The 22,256-nt window shown below is 56.3% G+C and overlaps 1 protein-coding gene across 1 annotated transcript in view; it reads right to left on the bottom strand.

Annotated features, from left to right (window-relative positions):
• Positions 1-22,256, bottom strand: part of DNAH17 (dynein axonemal heavy chain 17) — a 103,275-nt gene that overhangs the window by 62,008 nt on the left and 19,011 nt on the right. The window contains exons 14-24 of the mRNA XM_058704186.1: positions 20,437-20,545; positions 19,377-19,480; positions 15,535-15,675; positions 12,593-12,736; positions 9,777-9,959; positions 6,543-6,797; positions 5,351-5,520; positions 4,551-4,773; positions 2,645-2,761; positions 2,463-2,549; positions 1,263-1,415 (exon numbers count right to left, since the gene is read on the bottom strand). Coding sequence (XP_058560169.1) covers positions 1,263-1,415; positions 2,463-2,549; positions 2,645-2,761; positions 4,551-4,773; positions 5,351-5,520; positions 6,543-6,797; positions 9,777-9,959; positions 12,593-12,736; positions 15,535-15,675; positions 19,377-19,480; positions 20,437-20,545 — 1,686 coding nt within the window. The remainder of the gene's footprint in view (positions 1-1,262; positions 1,416-2,462; positions 2,550-2,644; positions 2,762-4,550; positions 4,774-5,350; positions 5,521-6,542; positions 6,798-9,776; positions 9,960-12,592; positions 12,737-15,534; positions 15,676-19,376; positions 19,481-20,436; positions 20,546-22,256) is intronic.

Below are 22,256 nucleotides of genomic sequence, written 5' to 3'. Positions count from 1 at the left end.
GGATTCGGCACGGAAGAGAAATACGCTTTTGCTGTTAACAACACAGAGCTGTCTTTCAGGGCTGTTTGTTAGTGCAGAGTAACCTGGCTTATACTGACTGGTGACAACGTGTTAGAAGAAACCGGAAGACACAGAATGTTCCCCTGGGAAAAACCCTACCAACAGTGAAGACAGAAGACCACAGATCTTCTGGGTCTGGGATGGGCTGAAAACGGATGCGTAGCTGGGATCGAAGGGACGAGATTATCGGCACAGGCGCTTGACGCAGGGAGGCCCGGGCGGGACAAGAGTACTTGTTACCGAACGAGACAGAGGTGGGGTGTTTACAAGAAACCTGCCTGGAAGCTATGCTCAGAGGCAAACCTCAATCACGTCAGTGGCTCTTTCTGGCAGGTTTAAGCTTATTCTCTATCCTGTTTTCCTAGAAGCGTCCTGGCCAGTTCGGTCTGGAGAACAGTCCCTGAAATACTCTGGCTGTAAACCCTTACTGTTCCCTCCCGGACAACGTAGGCCTCTAGTCTGTGCTGAGTGGTGTTCGTCGAGGGGAAGTGCGGCCACCCGTCCTCTCTGGCTTTACCGCTGCCTCCCGGGATGGCCTTCCGACGCAAGAGACTCGAGTTCGGCTAAGTGTGGAAAGTAAGTATGCGTCCGCTCTCGTTAGGAGCGGTCGTAAGAGAGCCTGTGACTCCAGAGACGCCTCCCCCTGTGTAAGCACTGCGTGGGCTCAGTGCGGTCATCTTCAACATTGAACTCTGCCATCCTGACAGAGGAAATAAACGAGGAGACAGAGGGGGCTTCCGTACGGGAGCCCTGCGTCACGCCGGGAGAGCAGTTCTCCCCCAGATTAGCTCGCGGAGAAGATTCGGCTCTGTATAAAGGCGTGATGGTTTTCCCTCTCGCAGGGGAGGAGGATTTGACAAAGATTCTCAAGTTCAATCCCGAGAATGAGAGAGAAGGCTCACGCGTCTCTGCCAACGGGGGAGCTGGGAGGAGAGGCGGCAGGAGCCCCCAGGCGCTCGTGTGCTACCCTTCAAGAGGGGGTGCCTGCGTCGGCCACGCTGTCGCATCCGAGCGGCGGGAGGATAGCGGGAGCACCTCGTCTGGGCGCTGGGGTGCGGTGGGGGTGCAGAGCCGCCTCCCCCTGACATCCGGGTGTCGGGCTGCAGCCGGTGCAGAGCCACCTGTCCCCCCGCCGCCCCGTCCTCGAGTCCCCGCGGCGCTGGCCTGCCCCGTCCACACCTGGTGCCTGCCATCCGCCTCACCATGACGATCATGTCCCAGAGCTCCTTCAGCAGGCGGACCTCCTTGTGACAAGCTTTGAGCTGCTTATAGTCTGGGACCGTGACTTCGAACAGGCTCCCGGACTTGCACAGGGAGTCCATGACACTCTCCATGGACACGATGCTCTTTTGTTGCTGGGGGGGGGGGGGCGGTGAGGGAGGGGGTCAACAGCACCGTTGGCACTCAGTGCTGGCCTCCCTCTCGCCCTCCGCCACGTCCCGGGGCACCTTCTCGGGGTCGCCGCCAGCACCCTGCTGTGTCCCAGCCCCACGCGCCGACCATGGGGCAACGGTCGCTACCCTCCCCTCCTGCCTTCAGATGCCCGCTGCTTCTGATCGTGCGGGGAAGGCGGTTTAGGCTCAAGAAGTGAACGGACTCTATGCGAACTTCCTGAGACTTCCAGGCTTTCCTAATTTTCACGCTCTATTTTATTTTATTTTTTTTTACCTTATTAAGCATTACGTAGGTAATGCCTGATTGCTTTAAATATGATGGAAGCCTAGGCAAGAGGAGGAAGACAAGAGTCACCCCAAACCAGGAGAGCGAGAGTGGGTGCTTCCGTGTCGAGTACGCGCATTGTCTGCGCGGGTGTGAAGGTGGGCTCCCCGTGTGTGCGGGCGGGTGGCTCCAAGAGGCCTTTCGCACGCACACACCCGGTTACTAGACAAGCTCACGCGGGATCCCCCTGCAGAATCAGCCCAGGTCCCTCAGGCTCCAGGAGACGCTGTGCGCCTCCCCACTGGGCTCGGGGACGTGACCCTGCAGAACGGGGACCATCTTGGGGACCATCTTGGGGAATGGCAGCCCCGAAGCTGCGTGGGAAGAGCAGAGGCTGGGGGAGGGCACGCACGGGTGACCCTGAAGGTCACACGCACTTGGGGTCTCTTGTGCTAAGTCCTGAGTGCCCCACACGCTCCCCGGCGGGAGGCCGCGGGACCCGAGCCCGAGCGGGTTGTCAGGCCCAGCCCCGTGGAATTTGCACGTTGGACGCCGGCCACGGATGAAACAGCGGAGACGGAGGGGGATGTGGTGAGAGGCTCGGGCACGGGACTTGGGGTCCGTGGGGACACCTCCGCACACACACAGCCCCGAGGCCAGGCCCCTCGAGGCCGCGTCCCTGGACGCCCACGAGTGACAGCCTGAGGAACGGCCGAGAGGCACCGGGGCCTTGACCAACGTACCTTATTCAGGGACTTGTAGGGGTCGGGGTCCGTGAAGGTGAACGGCGCTTCTTGCCGGAACTTCTCTCTGAACTCGTGCTGCTTGAGCTAAGGGAGGGGCAGCCGCGTCACCCTCCCCAGCCCGGCCACGTGGAGGGTGCGGGCCCGGCCCCCACCCCCCCCCCCCCCCGGGATGGCACCACCTCAAACTGCTGGCACTTCCGTCTCAGGATGTTGACCTCGTTGGCCTGGAGGGGTGCCACGTTCTGTTTCACCTGGATGGCCAGCTTCTTGGTGTTTGTCCACTGCTCGGGCAGCTCCTGGGGCAGATCGAGCCCGGGGGCTGTTCCTTTTTCCGTTGTTTCAAGACACTTTCTATCGCGAAGCGTTACGGACTCACGGGGAATCGCCAGAGTAGTAGAGAGTCCCGTGTGCCTCCCCCAGCCTCCCCCCCCCCCGGGGGCTGGCACCTCAAACGGCCGCGGTGCGACCCGCACCCCAGGAAACCAGCATCGGCGCGTTTCCGGGAACCAGGTGGCAGACCTTGTCCGCTTTCACCCTGCGTTAACCCGATTGCATCGGCACACGAGTGTGCACGCGATTTGTGCGGGAGCATGTGTCGTCCTAAGCGATCTGAACCCACGTCTAGGTCCCCGTGACCACATCCTCAGCGCACATACACGGAACTGTCCTTTGCCGGGAAGAACTCGTCCTACGTGGTCTCTGTATCTGCCCCCAGCCCGTCCGTGGGCAACCACTAACCTTCTCCCCATTTCTAGAATCTTGCTAGTTTAAGCACGGCTTTAACAATCAGATGGATTTTTGTATTTTCAAAGTTCTCCACCCCTGAGCAAATATCGGACTTCTAATCGTAAGATGCTGAGGCCCTCCCCCTTCCACCCTGCCCTGCCACGGGGAGACCCGGGCTGACCCGGGGCCTTCCGGGCTGGGCAGTTCCCAGAGCAGCCGCCCCCGTGTCGCTCCAGGAGGGAGCCGGCCCTGCCTCGGCCTCACGGCCCTGCCCCTCACCTCTGCGGGGCCTCCGCCGACCCCGCTCTCCGTCCACTGTCCCCTGCACCCAGGGCGGACCCGTCCTCGGGGGCAGGTGTGGGGTACAGGGGCATTTTTAATCCAACAGTTAAAGGCAGGCCCCACTGGCCCCACCCTGGAGGCCGCCTCAGTGTCCCTTCCTCTGTGGGGACATTCCACGGGGTTCCCGAATCCAGAGGGGAGGTTTATCGTGCAGGCCCCGCGTGAGGCCTTGTCCCTGTTCAGACAGCCTGCACCCCCGCTGCAAGGCCCCCAGCAGTGGGCGGCCTCCCTCCCCTCTTCCCTGGACGCTCTCCTCCCCTCTTCCCTGCACACCCTCCTCCCTCCACCCCGCCCAGCACTGGGCGGCCTCCCTCCCCTCTTCCCTGGACGCCCTCCTCCCCTCTTCCCTGCACACCCTCCTCCCCCCACCCTGCCCAGCACTGGGCGGCCTCCCTCCCCTCTTCCCTGGACGCCCTCCTCCCCTCTTCCCTGCACACCCACCTCCCCTCACTCTGCCCAGCACTGGGCGGCCTCCCCCCCCTTCCCTGGACGCCCTCCTCCCCTCTTCCCTGCACACCCTCCTCTCCCCACCCTGCCCAGCACTGGGAGGCCTCCCTCCCCTCTTCCCTGCACACCCTCCTCCCCCCACCCTGCCCAGCACTGGGCGGCCTCCCCCCCCCTTCCCTGGACGCCCTCCCCCCCTCTTCCCTGCACGCCCTCCTCCCCCCACCCTGCCCAGCACTGGGCGGCCTCCCTCCCCTCTTCCCTGCACACCCTCCTCTCCCCACCCTGCCCAGGACTGGGCGGCCTCCCCCCCCCCGTTCCCTGGACGCCCTCCCCCCCTCTTCCCTGCACGCCCTCCTCCCCCCACCCTGCCCAGCACTGGGCAGCCTCCCTCCCCTCTTCCCTGCACACCCTCCTCCCCCCACCCTGCCCAGGACTGGGCAGCCTCCCCCCCCCTTCCCTGGACGCCCTCCCCCCCTCTTCCCTGCACGCCCTCCTCCCCCCACCCTGCCCAGCACTGGACGCCCTCCCCCCCCCCTTCCCTGCACGGCGCGGCACCTGGCCACTGTCTACCTGCAGCTTCACATGCGTCTCCTCCGGCATCTCCTCCCCGTAGGTCTTGAGCAGCTCGATGGTTTGCTTCAGGGGCTCAAACATGTTGTCGGTGGCCACCTGCCTCTCCTTGACCTTCATCAGATGCCCCATCACCTCCACGAGACCGTCATAATCCCCCTCCTTGAGGGGCTTTGTCAAGCCCATCCTGGCAACTTTCATGAAGGCCTCTAGGTCAGCCAGGCTGTTGAACGAGAGGGCCCGGGGACAGGTGCCCCCCTCCACGGGGAGGGTGAGGCCCATCGGAGGAGGCGGCCAGCCGCGAGGGCTCCCCGTTGCGCTGCGGGGCCGTGCTGAGCAAGGGAGAGCTCCTGTCCGCCCCCCGACACCACCTTGACCCTCACCCTACGCCTTACCAGCCCCACTCAGACTGGCCTCCGGGGCAGAGCTCAGCCCACCCATACTCCCTCCCGGCACCGTGCCCTCAAGGCCCTGACTGCCGCCTCTGGTCTCGTGGGGCCGGTCCCCTGGTGACACTTCAGCCTGCTCTGCCCCACCCTCCAGGCTGCAGACCGTGCGTGCTCAATAAACAGGTGTCGAACGAAGCACAGGGTGTCCCTTCACAGCCGGTGACGCCTTTCCGCTGGGACCCCCACCCCCACCCCTTGCTGGGGGCCCACTGGCCTCTAAGCCCGACCTCCAGCCGCCCCGTGACCCGGAGGAGCGCCCACCCGCACCACGGAAGCCTGTCTGCCCGGCTCTCCAGGGACGCGGCCCTCTGCAGGGTGGCGGGGGATGGGCTGCGGGGTCCCGGTGCCCACCTGTTGACGACGTGTTCGCTCAGGTGACGCTTGAACATGAAACCCCAGCGCTTGATGATGTTGAGCAGAGCCTGCTTGAAGGGGCGGCAGTCGCACTGCAGCCAGCCGTTGAACACCTTGGCGTTCTCACACTTGGACACCTCCTCGTACAGCTTCTCGTAGGAATCGATCTAGAAAGCGGGGCCGCGGCTCAGACGGGCAGCCGTGGGAGGCGGCGGCACAGCACGCGGGCGGCCCCCACCCCCCTGCAGGGCACGGCTTCCCATCCCGGCAGCCCCGGGTTCCCCGCAGCCCAGTGGCCCGTCCCCAGCTCAGGCAACCCGTCGGAAAGGGACGCCATCGGGCAAGGCCAGCACGGCCTCTGCAGGACAGGCCAGAAGCCAACAGGTGAACGCGGTCAGGGCAGGCTCGGGGCACCCTACGCTTGGCCCTCTTCGCGCGGCGCTCCATTCTCGGGGCTCTCACGCTCCACCAGCCGCCCCCACCCCGTGCGGCGGCATCGGCCCTGGTGCGCGTCTCCCCTGGGGACGGGTCACTGCTGCTCACGGGCGACTCCCCGTCACCGCGCGCGTGGGCAACAGGTGGAGGTTTGCATAGTAACGGTTTTTCTCACGTTCTGTCTTTCTCCTCTGGCACCTGCAGCCTTGCTGAGCCTGGTGGGACGGTCCCTCCCAAGGCTGGCAAATTCCCAGGGAAGGCCTCTCCCCAGGGAGCGTCTTTCTTATACAAACCAACCCAGAACCCACTCCCCAACCACCCTCTTCGCCCTCGGGGCTGACATTCCCCTGTCCTCAGCACCCCAGGGCCTGGTCCCCACAACGAGGCACCAGCCCTACACCGCGGAATCCACTGACGTGATTCCCACTAGCTGATTCTAGGTCCCCTTGCCCTGCCTCTCCCGAATATTCCTTCCAGGCTGTGAATCACGCCTTCCGCTCTGTCCCTCTGCCTCCGGACCGACCCCAGTGCTGCCCCCATGGCCCTGCGGGGCGGGGCCTGCTCCCTCCTCCTGGAGCCAGTGAGTCACAGACTCTTTTCCATGGCGATCATCTCCTGCTCGGCTGGAGTCACCAGACCCGAATAATAATAAAACCCGCATTTTGAAACCTTTCACCGGAGGTTTGAATGGAGCCCAGTGGCCTCCCTCCCTGGGGTGGGGGTGATCCCGTGAGGGGGCGAGGCTCACACGCACCTGCTGTTGGAACTGGGCGAGGCTGGGCGGCGTCTTGGGGAGGGCCTCCTCGGCCCGGGTGTCCAAATCGTCCAGGGTGGCCGCCCGCCCGTAGATGAGGAAGTTCTTCATGAACTCCTGGGGGTCGTCCATCCACAGGTAGGAGTACCTCTCGAAGGAGTCCTGGTACTCCTCGGCCTCCTTCATGGCGCTGAGGACCAGGTTGGACAACTCCTCCCTCATCTCTATGAGGTCCGACATGTCCTCGAGGTCTGCCTGGGAGGGGGCAGGAGACAAGCAGACCTGTGAGCGGTTTCGCCGGGGGTCACGGCGTGGAGGTCATCTCTCCGCCCTGCAAGGAAGCTCCCCGCCGGTGGGAGCGTTGCTAACCTCTCAAGGTGGGAAACAGAAATCTGACCACTTGCCGTGTTGGCCCGTGAGGAGATCATGTCGAACGTGACTTTTGTCTGGCGGACCCCAGGGTGACTCACACACTGATTCAATCGGGCCGTGCACCTGCTGTGTGCCACACGAGGGGGTGGGCACGGGGGATCTAGACAGGGCTCGCATGGAGGGTCCAGGGGCGGGGTCAGACGTTCACCAAAGAATCCCAGACCCTGAGACTTGCCCTAACGTTCACCGGGGAGGAGGTGGGGGAAACGCTCCCTGCGGAAGTGACCGTTGTTCTGGCCCCTGCTGGATGGGGGGGGAGGGGCGCAAAAAGCAAGAGAAACAGCGAGGCACAAGCAAAGGCCCTGTGGTGGAAGGACGCGGCCGTCTGAGGAGCTAAAAGGAGTCCACCACGATGGCTAGAGCGGGGACCAGGGGAGGCCTGTTCTGGACAGAATCTTTTGCGTTTCAAGCGACAGAAAACCCAACCCGAGTTGGTTTAAGCAGCAGGAGAACTCACGGACCCACGGACCTGGAGAATCTCAAGGTGGAGGGTGTGTGTTAATTACGGTTTGTATTTTCGTATCTTAAGATTCACTGACATCTTCTAAAAAACTTTTTGAGGGGGCGCCTGGGTGGCGCAGTCGGTTAAGCGTCCGACTTCAGCCAGGTCACGATCTCGCGGTCCGTGAGTTCGAGCCCCGCGTCGGGCTCTGGGCTGATGGCTCGGAGCCTGGAGCCTGTTTCCGATTCTGTGTCTCCCTCTCTCTCTGCCCCTCCCCCGTTCATGCTCTGTCTCTCTCTGTCCCAAAAATAAAAATTAAAAACGTTGAAAAAAAAAAAAACTTTTTGAATATTTATTTTTGAGACAGAGACAGAAAATGAGCCGGGGAGGGGCAGAGAGAGAGGGAGACACAGAATCCAAAGCGGGTTCCAGGCTCCAAACTGTCAGCACAGAGTCTGACGCGGGGCGCGAACCCACAAATGGTGAGATCGTGACCTGAGCTGAAGTCGGACGCTTAACTGACTGAGCCGCCCAGGCGCCCCAAGATTCACTGACGTCTTAAAAAACCTTGCTGGCTGGGGAGACACCACCCTCCTGGGGACTAGCCAACTCTGAGCGACTAAGGGCTCAGGAGCAGGGAGCACACCCTTCATATGCAAACCACCCAGCCCTGGGTCTAGACACCCCCCTCCCCCCGCCCCCACCACACCTCCTTTATCCCAAGCCAACGCTCCTTCTATCCTAAGTGCCCCAGGGTCAGGTACCAGGTAACCGAGGTGACCCCTGGGCCTCAGAGTCACTGACGTCAGTGCAAACTGGCCAGTTCTGAGCTCTTTCCCTCACCAGCCTTGCCTCTCCTGCAGAAACCCCACGAAAGTCTCTGGCCTGGGCTATCCTCCTCATTCCTGCTTCTGCCTCCCGACTGCACCTGCTTGGATCCCTGCCACCCCTCAGGGCCCGCCAGGCCTCCCGTTTCTATGGGAACTGTGAGCAGCACTAACTTTCCTCTCAATGGCACCGGCCTCTCCACATCGCCGCTCAGTCACCTCCGTAAACTAAGATCCCACGGGTAGGAATGAGACCGGTGTGTGTGTGGGGGGGTGTTCAAGGCCTGGGGTGTGGCATGATCAGCAGGATCCTTGTCTTACTTTGCTCTGTCCTCCTCCACGTGTGGCTTCCTCAGCAAATGAATCCCCTCAGAGCCCCACGGAGGCTGCAGGAGCTCCAGACTCGCATCCTGCCAGACTCCGGAGCTCACGGGGTCCCACGTCCATACCTGAGCGGACGTCTGGTGACAGACTCTATTCTGGGCTCTGGAACAGCTTGCCGTGTGCACTTGGGCCGGGCTCATCCCCTTTCTGTGGCTCAGAAATCCTCAGGCCGTTTTCTTTGCCCGATACCGTCGGCCTGGAAATCCCCTCCTCACCCTTCAAGACTCCGTGCACACTCAGCTCCTCTGGGAAGCCGCCCTTGACCTTGCCAGTTATCTCCTCTGTGTACCCACCTCACCGCACGCGCGCACGGGCACACACGCTCACACACAGGCACGCACACACGCACGTGTGCACACACACCTTCCTAACAGTACAGAGCTTCTTGTTGTAAATATCTGTTATTGCAAAGAATTCGTGCCCGTTACCAAACTTCAAGCGGTGCTCACGTATATGAAATAAAAAACAACCTTGCACCCCCTGTCCCGCCCCGACCCCTCACCGTCCCCCATCCTTAACCCCATCCTGTTTCCAGAGGTAAGCACTCTTAATAGTTCGGAGTGTATCCACAGAAATACAGACTTTCGTTCGCGTCAACGAATGAAATCGTATTCTACGCGTTGTGCCACAACTTGATGAGCACTTAACAACCTGTCACCAGCCTCTTTCCACCCCTGGCTCATGTTTGGGACTCAGCTGGCTGTCCTTGTGCGGATGGGCCCGAATCTACTGGCATCTACTGGAGAGCTCCCTTATTGGGGGGCATTTAGGTCTTTTCCAGTTGGGGTTTCCCTGTTATACAGACAACGCTCTGACAAACACGTCCTCAGACCTCCCTCCAGGGGGAGCCTAACTTCCTATGCCTTTTTGTGCCTGGAGAATCTGCTCAGACTGGGTCGTTTCCAGGTGTTTAATGCATCGAGGGTCCGAGGATGTGCGAGCCAGGGAAGCGTGTTGGTCGAGATGCCCGAGCACTGAGGGACTCACAGGGTTAACCTCCAGAAGGGAGCGAACTACCAGCCCGCGGGGTAAGAGCACACTCTTGCCATCTTGGTGGGGTGGGGGCGCGTCGGGGAGGTGACCGGAACAGGGGAGCCGTAGGAGCCTCTGCAGGGGAGGAAGGTGGGGCCGGGTGAGGCCCGGACTGACCTTGTAGCTCATTCGGTTCTTGGCCAGCCGGGGGATGAGCTTGGCTGCAGTGTAGATGTCGTTGATCAGGCCCTCAATCAGCATCAGGAAGCCATAGTCGAGGCCCAACTCCAGGGACGGATTGAAGACCAGCCCGTCCTCGTCCAGCTGCATGAGGACCTCAAACAGCGGTGCCACGCTCCCCTGGAAGAGATCGTCCCGGGCTCAGTACCTCGAGCTCGGATGAACCGCTCCCAAGGTCCCAGTGTTCCCTCCGGGCACCACAGGGCTGACCCGGGCCGGCCGGGAGCACTTGGGGGAGCACGCCTTCCCGGGCCCTTTGAGCTGCAGGGCCCAGAGCAGGCTGGAGCAGGGGACCCCCCAACGCCTCACTGCAAAGCCTGTATCTGTCGCTCACCAGCTGCGTGGCCTCCCAGGCTCCCCAAAAACATAAAATGAGGATAATCTGGTGTAGAACAGAGACGCCAACTGTCCCCATCTCTTGAGGTTATTATGAGGACTAAGTAAGTCAGTAACACATGAAGCGTGGGAGTGGTGGCCGGTGAGTGTGAGTGGCCCACAGTGCATGGTGGGCTGGGGGTGGGGGGTGTCCCAGCTGGGCAGGAAGGGCTTCGCTGCGCTCCAGAAAGCACAGCCCTCCCGTCTCTGGAGGCCCCTGGCTCTAGGTAGTTGTGCGGTGAAGCACCTTCGCCACAGAACTCATTGACGGTCGAACAGCTTTGCCATAAAAGATTAAAAAAAAAAAAAAAATAGCCCGTTGGTGGTTTGTTCTCAGAGGTGTCTGTGTTTTTATTACACGATATAAACCTCGGCTAGCCCTCGCCATGGGTGCCAAGGGAGGTCAACCGCAGGTGTCAGCTTGATGGAAAACACGGTGGTGAACTTCCTGGGAGTGTGAAACAAGGCCGGGTAAAGCCAGGTTGCACGCTTGACTCTCCTAGAAACGGAGAGCACGTCAGCTATGACGCGCAACGGCATCAGAGTTTTCCCGTATTTCCTGCAGAATGCTGGGTACCTATCAACCTACACGTGACGGTGTGCCAAGGGGACACGTCAGCGGAGACACTTTCAAGGGGCAAATACCATCAGTTGCCAATTGGCACCCTAGTATTTGGAAAACGGATACCTCTCTTAAATGAAGGAAGAAATTTATTTATTTATTTATTTATTTAATGATTTTATTTTTGAGAGAGAGAGAGAGACAAAGCATGAGTGGGGTAGGGGCAGAGACACACACACACACACACACACACACACACACACACACACAGAATCCAAAGCAGGCTCCAGGCTCCAAGCCATCAGCACAGAGCCCGATGCGGGGCTCAAACTCACAGACCGTGAGATCATGACCTGAGCCAAAGCCGGACACTCAACTGACTGAGCCACCCAGGCGCCCCAGAAGAAATTATTAATATGATTAATTTTGTCATGTTTCATGGGGACCTTTTTAATGTCCCTCTTTTATCTTTCATGGCAAAATTGGCTTGTGGCCAATTAGTGAAGCAACTAAAACACCTGCTGTGGAATACCAGCCACCAGGTGGGTCGGCCTCAGCTGTGCCCCAGCAAGGACAGCCAACCACTGGACTTCCCGTTCATAAAGCACGTGTGCACCGCAACCCTGTCTGTTCCTGGATCCCCCTTGCGAGGCTGCATGGCTATGGGTGATGGCCTCATTTGTAAGGTGACCCGATGGAGGTTAGCCCCACACTAGCGATGCTCCCAGGATGGGCCAAGGCCCACGGGTGGCCATGAAATCCACTCCACGGCTACTAGTGTTCTTCTAAACACAGTCCCACGATGGCCCTGTGGGCGATTGACTTGAGAACCCAATACAACCAATGGATGGCGTCTACTGGTGTTTAAGTGAATTGCTAACTGGCACAAAAGGTCAGTTGCCACCAACTCAGATGACCAGGCTTTTCTAAAGCCTCTGACTCAGGGCTCTGCTCTTGCTGCTGGGCCGCGTGCAAATACGGGGACTCCCTGGGACTTTTGGAGGACATTTTGTCATCAGGGGATCGTCATGGCTTTGATGGTGACTATAAATTACAGAACTTGCTGACATTTTGCATCACTGTGGGTTGCTTGGTGAACCTTAGAGTCGGTAGTGACGATGACGATCCATCAACAGAATTTTGGGTCTGTGATTGTCTGGTGACACCCGGCCTTTGAGACGTATGTGCTGGGCTCAAGCATGAACCATCCATCTCTGCAGCTGGTATGAGGGCGCCTCGCTGTCCTTCCCACTGTCTTCCCAGCGGGTGCACTGGGTGGGCCGGGGGATCTTTGATCTTGCCCTACCAGCATATTCAATACAATTTGGGAACTACTGTAATGAAAAAGACATGGCTCGGGGAGGGCTGACCCACAGGGAAAACGATGGAGAACATTCCGGGATGAAATCAACCAGCATGTCTCTTTGCCAACCTGCTTTACACTCCCGCCTGCCCGGCGGAGGGTTGAGTGGGTTGGTAGCTGATGTTGCCGACAGGAGGGTACATCCTGCCCAATCCGTAAGACCAGGGGGGCAGCGGTGCCTGCTTTCCCTCACCTAGCAGCAAGGCAGGGCCTGGCCGATGTATGGTGACCAGATGCCCTGAGTGTTGGGGCCTGAAGAGGGTCCTGGCATGCAGGAATTTCAGTTTCGAGTCCAGGGTGAGGAGTGCCCCCTACGCAGGTTTTAACGTCTGTTTACTTGTAACGTGATAGCCTGGTCTATGCAAACTACAGATAGCAAAGTAGACCTTATTTTACAGTTACAATACCGTAAGTACGGCACAAATGTATGTGTAGCTTATGTTTATAACTCACATCCGTGACCATGTTGTCCATTAGGTAATTCAGAGATTTGCGGATGAAATGGTCAAATTCGTCCAGGACCATGTCGTCAATGTAGTTGATGTAGTCTTTCCAGGACTGGCTCGTCGTATCTGCTCTGAACAGCTCAGCATTTTCCTGTGAACAGAACCACACAGTCGGCTGATGCTTCATGGATTCATCTGCTCCTTCTTTAACCAACTCACTAGGGGACTCTCCGGGCTACTCTTGTCCCTGTTCACATACTCCAGGCACATGGGGTTGCTTTTAGCTTCTTGAAAGTGCCGGGCTCTTTTCTACGTCAGAGCCTTCCCACAGGCTGCTTCCCATTCTTGCCAAGCCTTCCTTCTTCTAACCTTTTAGGTTTCAGCCCAAATGTTACCTCCTCACAAAGGAAAGCCCCCCCCCACCCCACCCCACCCCCATTGACCACACCCTATTCATCTCAGATTTGGCTTCTGTTCCTGCCTCTTACCTGTAATCCCTCTAGCAATCCATTATTTGTGCCTACTATAGCACAGATGACAACCCTGAATTATTTTATTTGTGTTTAGTCTGTACCTCCCCTTAATACCAAGCTACATGAGTTCATGGATTGACTGTTCTTTCCACCACTGTACCTTCAGCTTGTGGCAGGGTGCTTGGGACAAAGCAGGAGCTGGTGAATGGATGGACTGGGTGGGTGGAATGATGAATGGATGGGTGTTTGGATGGATGGATGGATGGATGGATGGATGGATGGATGGATGGATGAGTGGGTGGACGGATAGGTGGATGGGAGGATGGGTGGATGGATGATTAGATGGCTAGATGGATGAGTGGTTGGATGTGTGGATGGGAGGATGGATGGATGGATGGATGGATGGATGAATGGATGAGTGGGTGGACGGACAGGTGGATGGGAGGATGGGAGGATGGGTGGATGGATGATTAGATGGCTAGATGGATGAGTGGTTGGATGCATGGATGGGAGGATGGATGGATGGATGGATGGATGGATGGATGGATGGATGAATGGATGAGTGGGTGGACGGACAGGTGGATGGGAGGATGGGTGGATGGGAGGATGGGTGGATGGATGATTAGATGGCTAGATGGATGAGTGGTTGGATGTGTGGATGGATGGATGTGTGGATGGATGGATGGATGGATGGATGGATGGATGGATGGATGAGTGGGTGGACGGACAGGTGGATGGGAGGATGGGTGGATGGATGATTAGATGGCTAGATGGATGAGTGGTTGGATGTGTGGATGGATGGATGTGTGGATGGATGGATGGATGAATGGATGAGTGGGTGGACGGATAGGTGGATGGGAGGATGGGTGGATGGGTGGATGGGTGGATGGATGATTAGATGGCTAGATGGATGAGTGGTTGGATGTGTGGATGGATGGATGGATGGATGGATGGATGGATGGATGGATGGTTGAGTGGGTGGATGGATAGATGGGTAGATGGATGGGTGGATAGATGGATGGGTGGATGAACAGATGGATGAATCTGTAAAACGCTGAGAGCTATAGGGTAAACAAAGATGAATATGGCCCAGTCTGCACCCTCAGGGCAGTTATCTTCCAAAAGGGGAAAGAAGACACAGGCCTAAGTAACTTCAGCCTAAGGCAGAGAGAAATGGTTCAGATGATTATTATGTGCATCGAGGACTCTGCCAAATGGGACAACAAAGCCTTGCCCCCTCAGCTTGCTGGCTTCCACTTTTCCCAGGTTCCTATTCCTCGGCGCGCTGCCTCCTCTCTGTCCTCTTTCTGTGCCATTGTGTTGTGGACCTTTCCCTCACTCCAGCCAAATTTCTCTCTGCTTTGCCCATCTCCAACACATCTGAGAGTGTTAACAGGTTAACTGGTCAATGCTTCCAGGTAATATCTTTGCAGGTACACATTTTAATTTAGTGGGAGCTTCTGGCACCAAGGCAAAGGGGAAGGAAGAGGGTCTGGAAACGAGACAAAATATCTTCTGATCCAGTCAAGTAACTCCACTGGGGCAATGGCCTTGTAAACAATGGCTTGACCATGAGAACAGCCAATGAGATACCCTCCTCCCTGGCGGGGCGGTGGGTGGGGGGGCGGGTGGTGGTGCTGCGGTCTGTCTGGGTGTGGTGATCCATCACTGAAGTCCACATCCATGATTTGTACCAAGCATCAGAAAACCCAAAAACAACTGCCCCGAAAATATCTTGAGCTCAAGGTAGAATCTTCTTTTTGGGGGGCCAAGGCAGAGCTCCACCTCTCACGCGTGCCTCAGAAACAAGCTAAAACGCAAGCCGGATCAAACGGTGGCCAGTGAGGAAGGTGTGAGAACCCCCGTGTCGTCGGGAACCTGGGTAGACCTTCCAGGGGCGCCAGGCTACCGCTTCTCCTTCTCCCTCAGAGTGCTCCGGCCAGGACAGAGGCCCACGGCCCCTTGGGGCTGTTGGCAACAAGGCACAACCTACGCTCGGGGCAGCCCAGCAGGTGAGTGCTCTCACATCCCGCCAGTCGGAACGTGTCGGCTCTGGGACACCAGGCACACACGTTCCACATTCCTCACCCGCGTTTACGTGTTTCATTTCCTCCTCGTGCTCATGTCGGGAAAGCGCCAAGGACAACAGAGACACACGGTGCCTGTCCTCAAGCAGCGTAACCCAGGGAAACAAGATTTGCTGACCTTGTACGACGACATCACTTGTCTATACCACTTTTGTGCAGGGTAGGGCATGCCGATCCCTTAGCACGGAGGAGGGCAGGCCCATAGCAAGAGAAACTCGTTAACCAAGGTTACGTTTACCATATAGTCTGTCTGCTTTCTGCAAGTGAGACTCTCGGAGTAAAGAGAGTAACTTCCGTGACCACTAAAGTAATTTTTGTGGCATCTCTGGCTCTCCCTCTTCTACTGAAAGTGAGTGGCCTCTCGAAGCCCCTTCTGGGTGAGTCCTTACCATGACCATGGCTTGAATCTTTACACCGGCGTCCTTGACCGCCATGTAGCGCTTGTTGAGATTGACCATCCTTCCGTCCAAGTCCAACAGGGCCTCCTTCTTATTGTCCTTTCTCTCAAACATCGGGTTGGCCGACCAGTCCTGCAGGGCACAGGTGGGAGTGAGGAAAACATATGGGGAAAACACCTGTGGTCTTGTGCCTTCGCTGCTTGCTCGTTGATGCGAATGTCCTTGTCCCTCGGAGAGGCCTGGGGGCCCCTGAGGACACTTGAGCAGAGAGCTTAGACGGTTTGCTTAAAAGCCAGGCAGAGCCTCAGGGGGTGGGGGTGGGGGGTGCAGGGAGACCACTGGATGGCTCTACCTGCCTGACCAGGCCCAAGAGGAATTACCCTGGGGCAGGCATCTGTGGTGAGGGGCGTGTGGTCAGAGCTGGGCAGAGCATCCATGGCTCCGAATAGCAGGCCCAGGGGGAGGAGTCCCTCTTGTGGGGACAGCTGACCTACTGCTGGGTGGGGGGAGCGGGGATAGGGGGGTCTGACCCTCCTATAATTGGGACTTCTACTACAAGGATTCTTGTCATCGGCAATTACGATATTGATTTTGCTCTATTATCCAATAGTTAGATCTTTTTAAAAAATTTTTTTTAAACATTTTATTTTTGAGAGCAAGAGAGACAGAGTGTGAGCGGGGGAGGGGCAGAGAGAGACACACACGCATACACACAGCATCCAAAGCAGGCTCCAGGCTCTGAGCTGTCAGCACAGAGCCCGACACAGGGCTCGAACCCATGAACCATGATATCATGACCTGAGTGGAAGTTGGACGCCCAATCGACTGAGCCACCCAGGTGTCCCCTTTTTTTTTCATTTTAAATTCTCATCAATACACACAGCAACAAAACACTGAGTGGGAAAAGTTTCTGGACAAAACCCACACCCCCTTGGCCCCATGTCTTCCTGTCTCCCCATCCTGGTCCCCACTGGAAACTTCGGTTGCCCCAGCACTTGAGATGGTTTGTGGGACTCTCTGTGTCAGATTGAGTCATGTCTAGACCATCTTGTGACTCGAGTGTGAGCAACCAAGGTTTAGCTCACCTGCCTCTCCCTTCTCCCCAGTATTTGAGAATTATATGTGCCTTATTATTATTTTTTGCATTATTTATTTCAGGTCTAATAGACTGATTTGAATTGTTTTCTTTTCCAGTTACTTGGTTTCCTCATGCAGCCGGGGAGTCAGATGCTACTTACTGTCCTGTTTGGGTTGCTGATTTTCGGATGGAGTAATCCGTGTGAGGGCCTGGGCGAGCCAGACCCCGCTTCTGCACCCAAACCCTGAGTGAGGTGGCCCTCCATCCACCCCCTCCCTTCCGGCCAGGCTGCGGCTTCTGAATGGACGTGTAGAGGACACGGCTGGGGGCAGGGCCCTGAGGCCAGCACGAGGGGCCCGGTGACTGCTCCCCCTGTAACTGAGATTAATGTGGGAGGTGAGAAGGGCCAGCCAGATGAGGTCACAAGGGTGGGGCCCCCAAGATGGGATTAGTGTCCTTATAGGAAAAGGCAGAGAGACTAAACTGTGTCCTCACCATGTGAGGCAGGAAAGGGGCCCTCGCCATCAACTACGGCTGACGGCACCCTGATCTCAGACCTGCAGCTTCTAGAGCAGAACCGAGTGAACGTGTGCTATTGGAGGCTGAGATGTCGTGTTACGGCAGCCAGGCCGATGTCCCCACCCCCCCTCCTGCTCTGACACAGAGGGCGCAGTCAGAACGTACTCCTGACCCCAGCAAGCTCAGAGCCAGGGGAACCAGCATTCCTGCTGCGCCCGGTGGAGAACGTGGAGACTGGCAGAGCTCCTGAAGGGGGTACCCGTGAGACACTGAGCAGGTACAGAAGATTCGGCCTCTTTGGGACAGGAAGCACTTAACCAAGTCTGGGGAGCGTTAACAAGAGGAGACACCTGTCCAGACGTGCTGCGGGGGCGTTTCTGAACCCTGACGGTGATGAAGAACTTTACGTGCCTACAGAGAGAGCAGGGGCACCCACAGGACAGTCACGCCATCGGCAGCCTTGTTGACGTGGGCCTGGGAGACAGGGACTGCGACAGCTGAACTGTGTCCCCCAAATTCACAGGCTGAAGCCCGGACCCCTTGGTATGGTGGGATGTGTCTAGAAAGGGGTCTTTAAAGAGCTGGTGAAGGCAAAATAGGGCCATTACGTGGGCGCGAGCCCAGTGTGACTCACGTCCTTATAACAAGGGGAGATCAGGACACAGACATGCACAGAGGGACGACCACATGAAGACACGGGGAGGAGACGTCCGTCTGGGAACCCAGGACAGAGGCCTCTGGAGAACCACCCCGATGGCACCCTATCCAGACGTCCTGCCTCCCAGACTGTGAGGAAATGAACTTCTGCTGTTTAAGCCGCCCAGCCAGCGGGCTTTGTCAGGGCAGCGCGAGCTCGCTGATACACAGATGTCTCTAGACTGTTGAAAGGAAAGGATCGTATCAAAAAAATTGCTCACCTGGACAGGACAGCTGCAGGTGAGGTCAAGAGAGACAGATTTTTGGACAAGCAAGGACCCACTACGTCATCAATGCGCCTTTCCTGCCCACAGAAACCACCTGAAGAAATATTCCACTCAAGCGACAACCGAGCAATGATCCCAGTCTACAGTTCATGGAGTAAACCCAAGCGGGTGTTGGTGAGCCCCTCCCTCCCTCCCTCCCTCTCAAAAATAAACATAGAAAAGAAAAAAGAGAAAAGAAAAGAAAGTTCACACCATGACAAAGGAGACTCAAAACCAAACGATGGCCGGAGTCAGAAATGTGAAAATCTTCCAGCTCAGACATTTGCAGGGAAGGGGCTGGAGGTGGCAGAATATCTGAGGTCCCATGGGTGGGGGCACAATGGGCAGTAAAACAGAATGTGATTATTTAATCTTGATATATAGACGGAGAAATAGAGCTTAAACATGATTGTTTTAAAAATGAAATGGAGTGGGGCGCCTCCTGGTTGGCTCAGTCAGTGGAGCACGTGATTCTTAATCTCACGGTCATGAGTTTGAGCCCCACGTTGAGCATAGAGATCATTTAAAGAAATAAACTTTGGGGCGCCTGGGTGGCGCAGTCGGTTAAGCGTCCGACTTCAGCCAGGTCACGATCTTGCGGTCCGTGAGTTCGAGCCCCGCGTCAGGCTCTGGGCTGATGGCTCGGAGCCTGGAGCCTGTTTCCGATTCTGTGTCTCCCTCTCTCTCTCTGCCCCTCCCCCGTTCATGCTCTGTCTCTCTCTGTCCCAAAAATAAATAAAAAACGTTGAAAAAAAATTTTTTTAAGAAATAAACTTAAAAAAAATGGAGTCATGTAGTAGACTGTAAATTAACGAGGCAGGGCAGTTCAAGCTCCCCTTTGGATGTGTCACTGCAGAGGTCTCTCTGCACGTTAGGGCCTTGATGACGGACCGTGGGGAGGCTAGTGAAGGAATTCGCCCCCAGTTTCCTGGATTGGGCTTGAGTGAAAGTCAGCTCGGTGCCTCCCTGAGCGGAGCTGAGTCTCAGGGTACCTTCCTGCCCCCTGTTCCCGGTGCCTTCCCGGCAGAGAGAGGACCCTACAAGCACTCTTGCCGAGCTCAACAGAACAGAACAGAATTGAATTCTGCACCCTGGCCTGGGACTTCTCTGCCTTGGGACCACCTTGACATCGTTGTGCAGTCCAGAGCCTCACACAACAAGTTCCTGCTGCCTTTGGGACTCTCTGTGAGCATCTCCGTGGGTGCCTTTTCCCCATGACCCTCTCCTGGGCTTCTGGTTAAGCCCTGCTCTATAATACCTTGCTGCTTACTCACCTTCATGGCCTGAGAAATTCCATCTATATTTTGCTTGGCTTTTTGCATCCTGTTCTGCAAGTTATGTAGAATTTCTCGCAAGTCTTGGATATACTCTAACACACCTAAAATATAAACATCAAGGAATATAACGAAATGAACAATTCAGAACAGTGAAAAGTCTTGGGCAGGCTTTAGCGCTCATCACTGCCAGACAGCGCTTGGAAAACATGCCCGCTGCTCATCCAGAGTTCTCCAAACGCAATGCTGACAGACGACGCACACAGCGTCTGTTCGGAAGTAGGACTTCCCTATCCCCAAATAGGTGGGTCATCAGTTCTCGGGCCCCCACCCCCTGAGGGGACTCCTCGCGCCCCTCCACCACCAGGAGGGCACTGGAGACACACGAGCATGGTGACAGGTCTCAGCGTCCTGGGCCACAGCGGAAAGAGGTGCGTCCTTGGGCTGCAGTGAGAAGCAGTGTATCTTCTCTGCACGGAAAGTCCGGGCCAACCCCGGCTGCAGGGAGGTGGACGGTCCCACCTTCTAACTGAGACAGTGGAGACAGGATATGGCCGAAAAACGGCCCAGGGAAAGTTGCAGGCCTTGATAAAGGAGACAGCCTTGGCGGTGGTGGCCACCCAGAGGTGGGTCCAGAGGGGAGGGACATCAGGGGGGAAGGCTTCTGCCTACTCCCGTGGTGGGAAGAAGGGATTTCATGAGCACACTTCTTTCTGCTTCTCCGACACCTGCCCAGGAAACCACCAAAGAGCCCCAGGCCCCACAAGCCTACTGTGAAAACTTTGGGACCCTTGGTGTTCCCCGGAGGGGTCTTTGCCTGATTCCATTTGTAAGTGACACAAATGGGCTCTTTGGGACAGGGCAAGCAGGTGGAACTCTCTGATGGCCTTTAACATAACCCCACTGGAGTCAAAGTGGGCCCACCCAACCAGCAGGCAGAAGCAGCCATTTGCAAGTATCATAGGACAGACGCTGAACAGGGAGGACATCCCCCCCACCCCGTCCCACCGCCATTGATCTGCCGGTCACCCTCCCAGTGAGACAAACATGGCCTCAGTACCTTCCCCGTTCCAGAACAGCGTTGTTTCAGCAGTCAATAACTTGACATCGATTGCTTCCAGTTCTGACTTTATTAGTGGAAATTCTACATCCATCACGGTGGTCTTTATCTGCAACAAAAAGGCTACAGTCTCAGGGCCTTTGCTCCAAATCCAGCCAGATTTTAAATGGTCTCATGGTTAGGGTTTTCTTACCCACTACCAACCAAACCAGTTACAACTTGTGTCATTTAATTGGGAATTATATATAATTCAAATTCCAGGAGATTTCAGCTTCTAAAAACTACTTTTATCACCAAGGATTTATGTATGCACTTAACTCCTGGCTACCTATGGAATGGGGTAGAAACAGAAGGAAAGGGGATAATGGGACAATAATGAGTGTGTAATCCAAAACTGTTTTTATTTGGCTTAAAATCATACAAAGAAACTCAGAGAAATGGACACGAGTAACTGAAGCAGGTCGGGGCTCAGAATCTCTCCTTGGTCATAAACCCCAAGCCTGCAATTTAGGTACATAAAGGAGATCCAGGGGGTGCCTGGGCAGTGTGTGTGTGTGTGTGGCAGGGTGGGGTGGGGGGGCCGCGCTCAGTTGGCTAAACATCCGACTCGATTTCAGCTCAGGACACAATCTCGCAGTTCATGAGTTCAAGCCCCACATTGGGCTCTGCGCTGACAGTGTGGAGCCTGCTTGGGATTCTCCCTCTCTCTGCTCCTCCTGTTCGCATGTTCTCGCTCTCAAAATAAATAAACTTTAAAAAATAAAAAAGGAGGGGTGCCTGGGTGGCTCAGTTGGTTAAGTGCCCGACTTCCGCTGAGATCATGATCTCACGGCTCGTGAGTTCGAGCCCTGCATCGGGCTCTGTGCTGACGGCTCGGAGCCTGGAGCCTGCTTCGGATTCTGTGTCTCCTTCTCTCTGCCCCTCCTGCCCCCCATCATCCTCTGTTCTCTCAAGAATAAACAAACATTTAAAAAATTTTAAAAACAACTAAAAAAAAAATAGAAAAGGAGATCTAGGATCTACAGGGAAGCTATTCAAGCTGTTTGTGAATCAGAGCACTCATCCAGGTCCTATATAGTGTTGATATAGTTCTACCCTGCTCTAATAGAGAAATTCATTTAAGGCCTGGAAAAAACATCAATTCACAAAACAGGAGGAAAAAAGGAGAAGGAGGGTATATATAGTTTTTTATAAATTATTCCTTTATTTTTTAACTTTTTAAAAAATTTAATGTTTATTGATTTTGAGAGAGAGAGAGAGAGAGAGAGAGAGAGAGAGTGCGAGCGTGAGCAGGGGAGAGACAGAGAGGGAGGGAGACAGAATTGGAAGCAGGCTCCAGGCTCTGAGCCATCAGCACAGAGCCCGACACAGGGCTCGAACCCACGAGCCGTGAGATCATGACCTGAACTGAAGTTGGACGCTCAACCAACTGAGCCACCCAGTCGCCCCGGTAAATTATTCCTTTATTTTTTTTTTTTAGAATTTTTTTTCAACGTTTTTAATTTATTTTTGGGACAGAGAGAGACAGAGCATGAACGGGGGAGGGTCAGAGAGAGAGGGAGACACAGAATCGGAAACAGGCTCCAGGCTCCGAGCCATCAGCCCAGAGCCCGACGCGGGGCTCGAACCCACGGGCCGCGAGATCGTGACCTGGCCGAAGTAGGACGCCCAACCGACTGCGCCACCCAGGCGCCCCTAAATTATTCCTTTAAATGACAAGCACCATTGGAGTCTTGGAATGTCCTTTTACCTAGCAACATTTTTATTTTATATAACTTTTCAAGGACACTTGTACTTTATAAAGTGAGGGATGCAAAACA

This window comes from Neofelis nebulosa, chromosome 16 (genome assembly GCF_028018385.1).
Source record: "Neofelis nebulosa isolate mNeoNeb1 chromosome 16, mNeoNeb1.pri, whole genome shotgun sequence".
Lineage (NCBI taxonomy): Eukaryota > Metazoa > Chordata > Mammalia > Carnivora > Felidae > Neofelis > Neofelis nebulosa.
The sequence above is the reverse complement of the archived record's forward strand: the minus strand, read 5'-3'. Positions and strand labels throughout refer to the sequence as shown.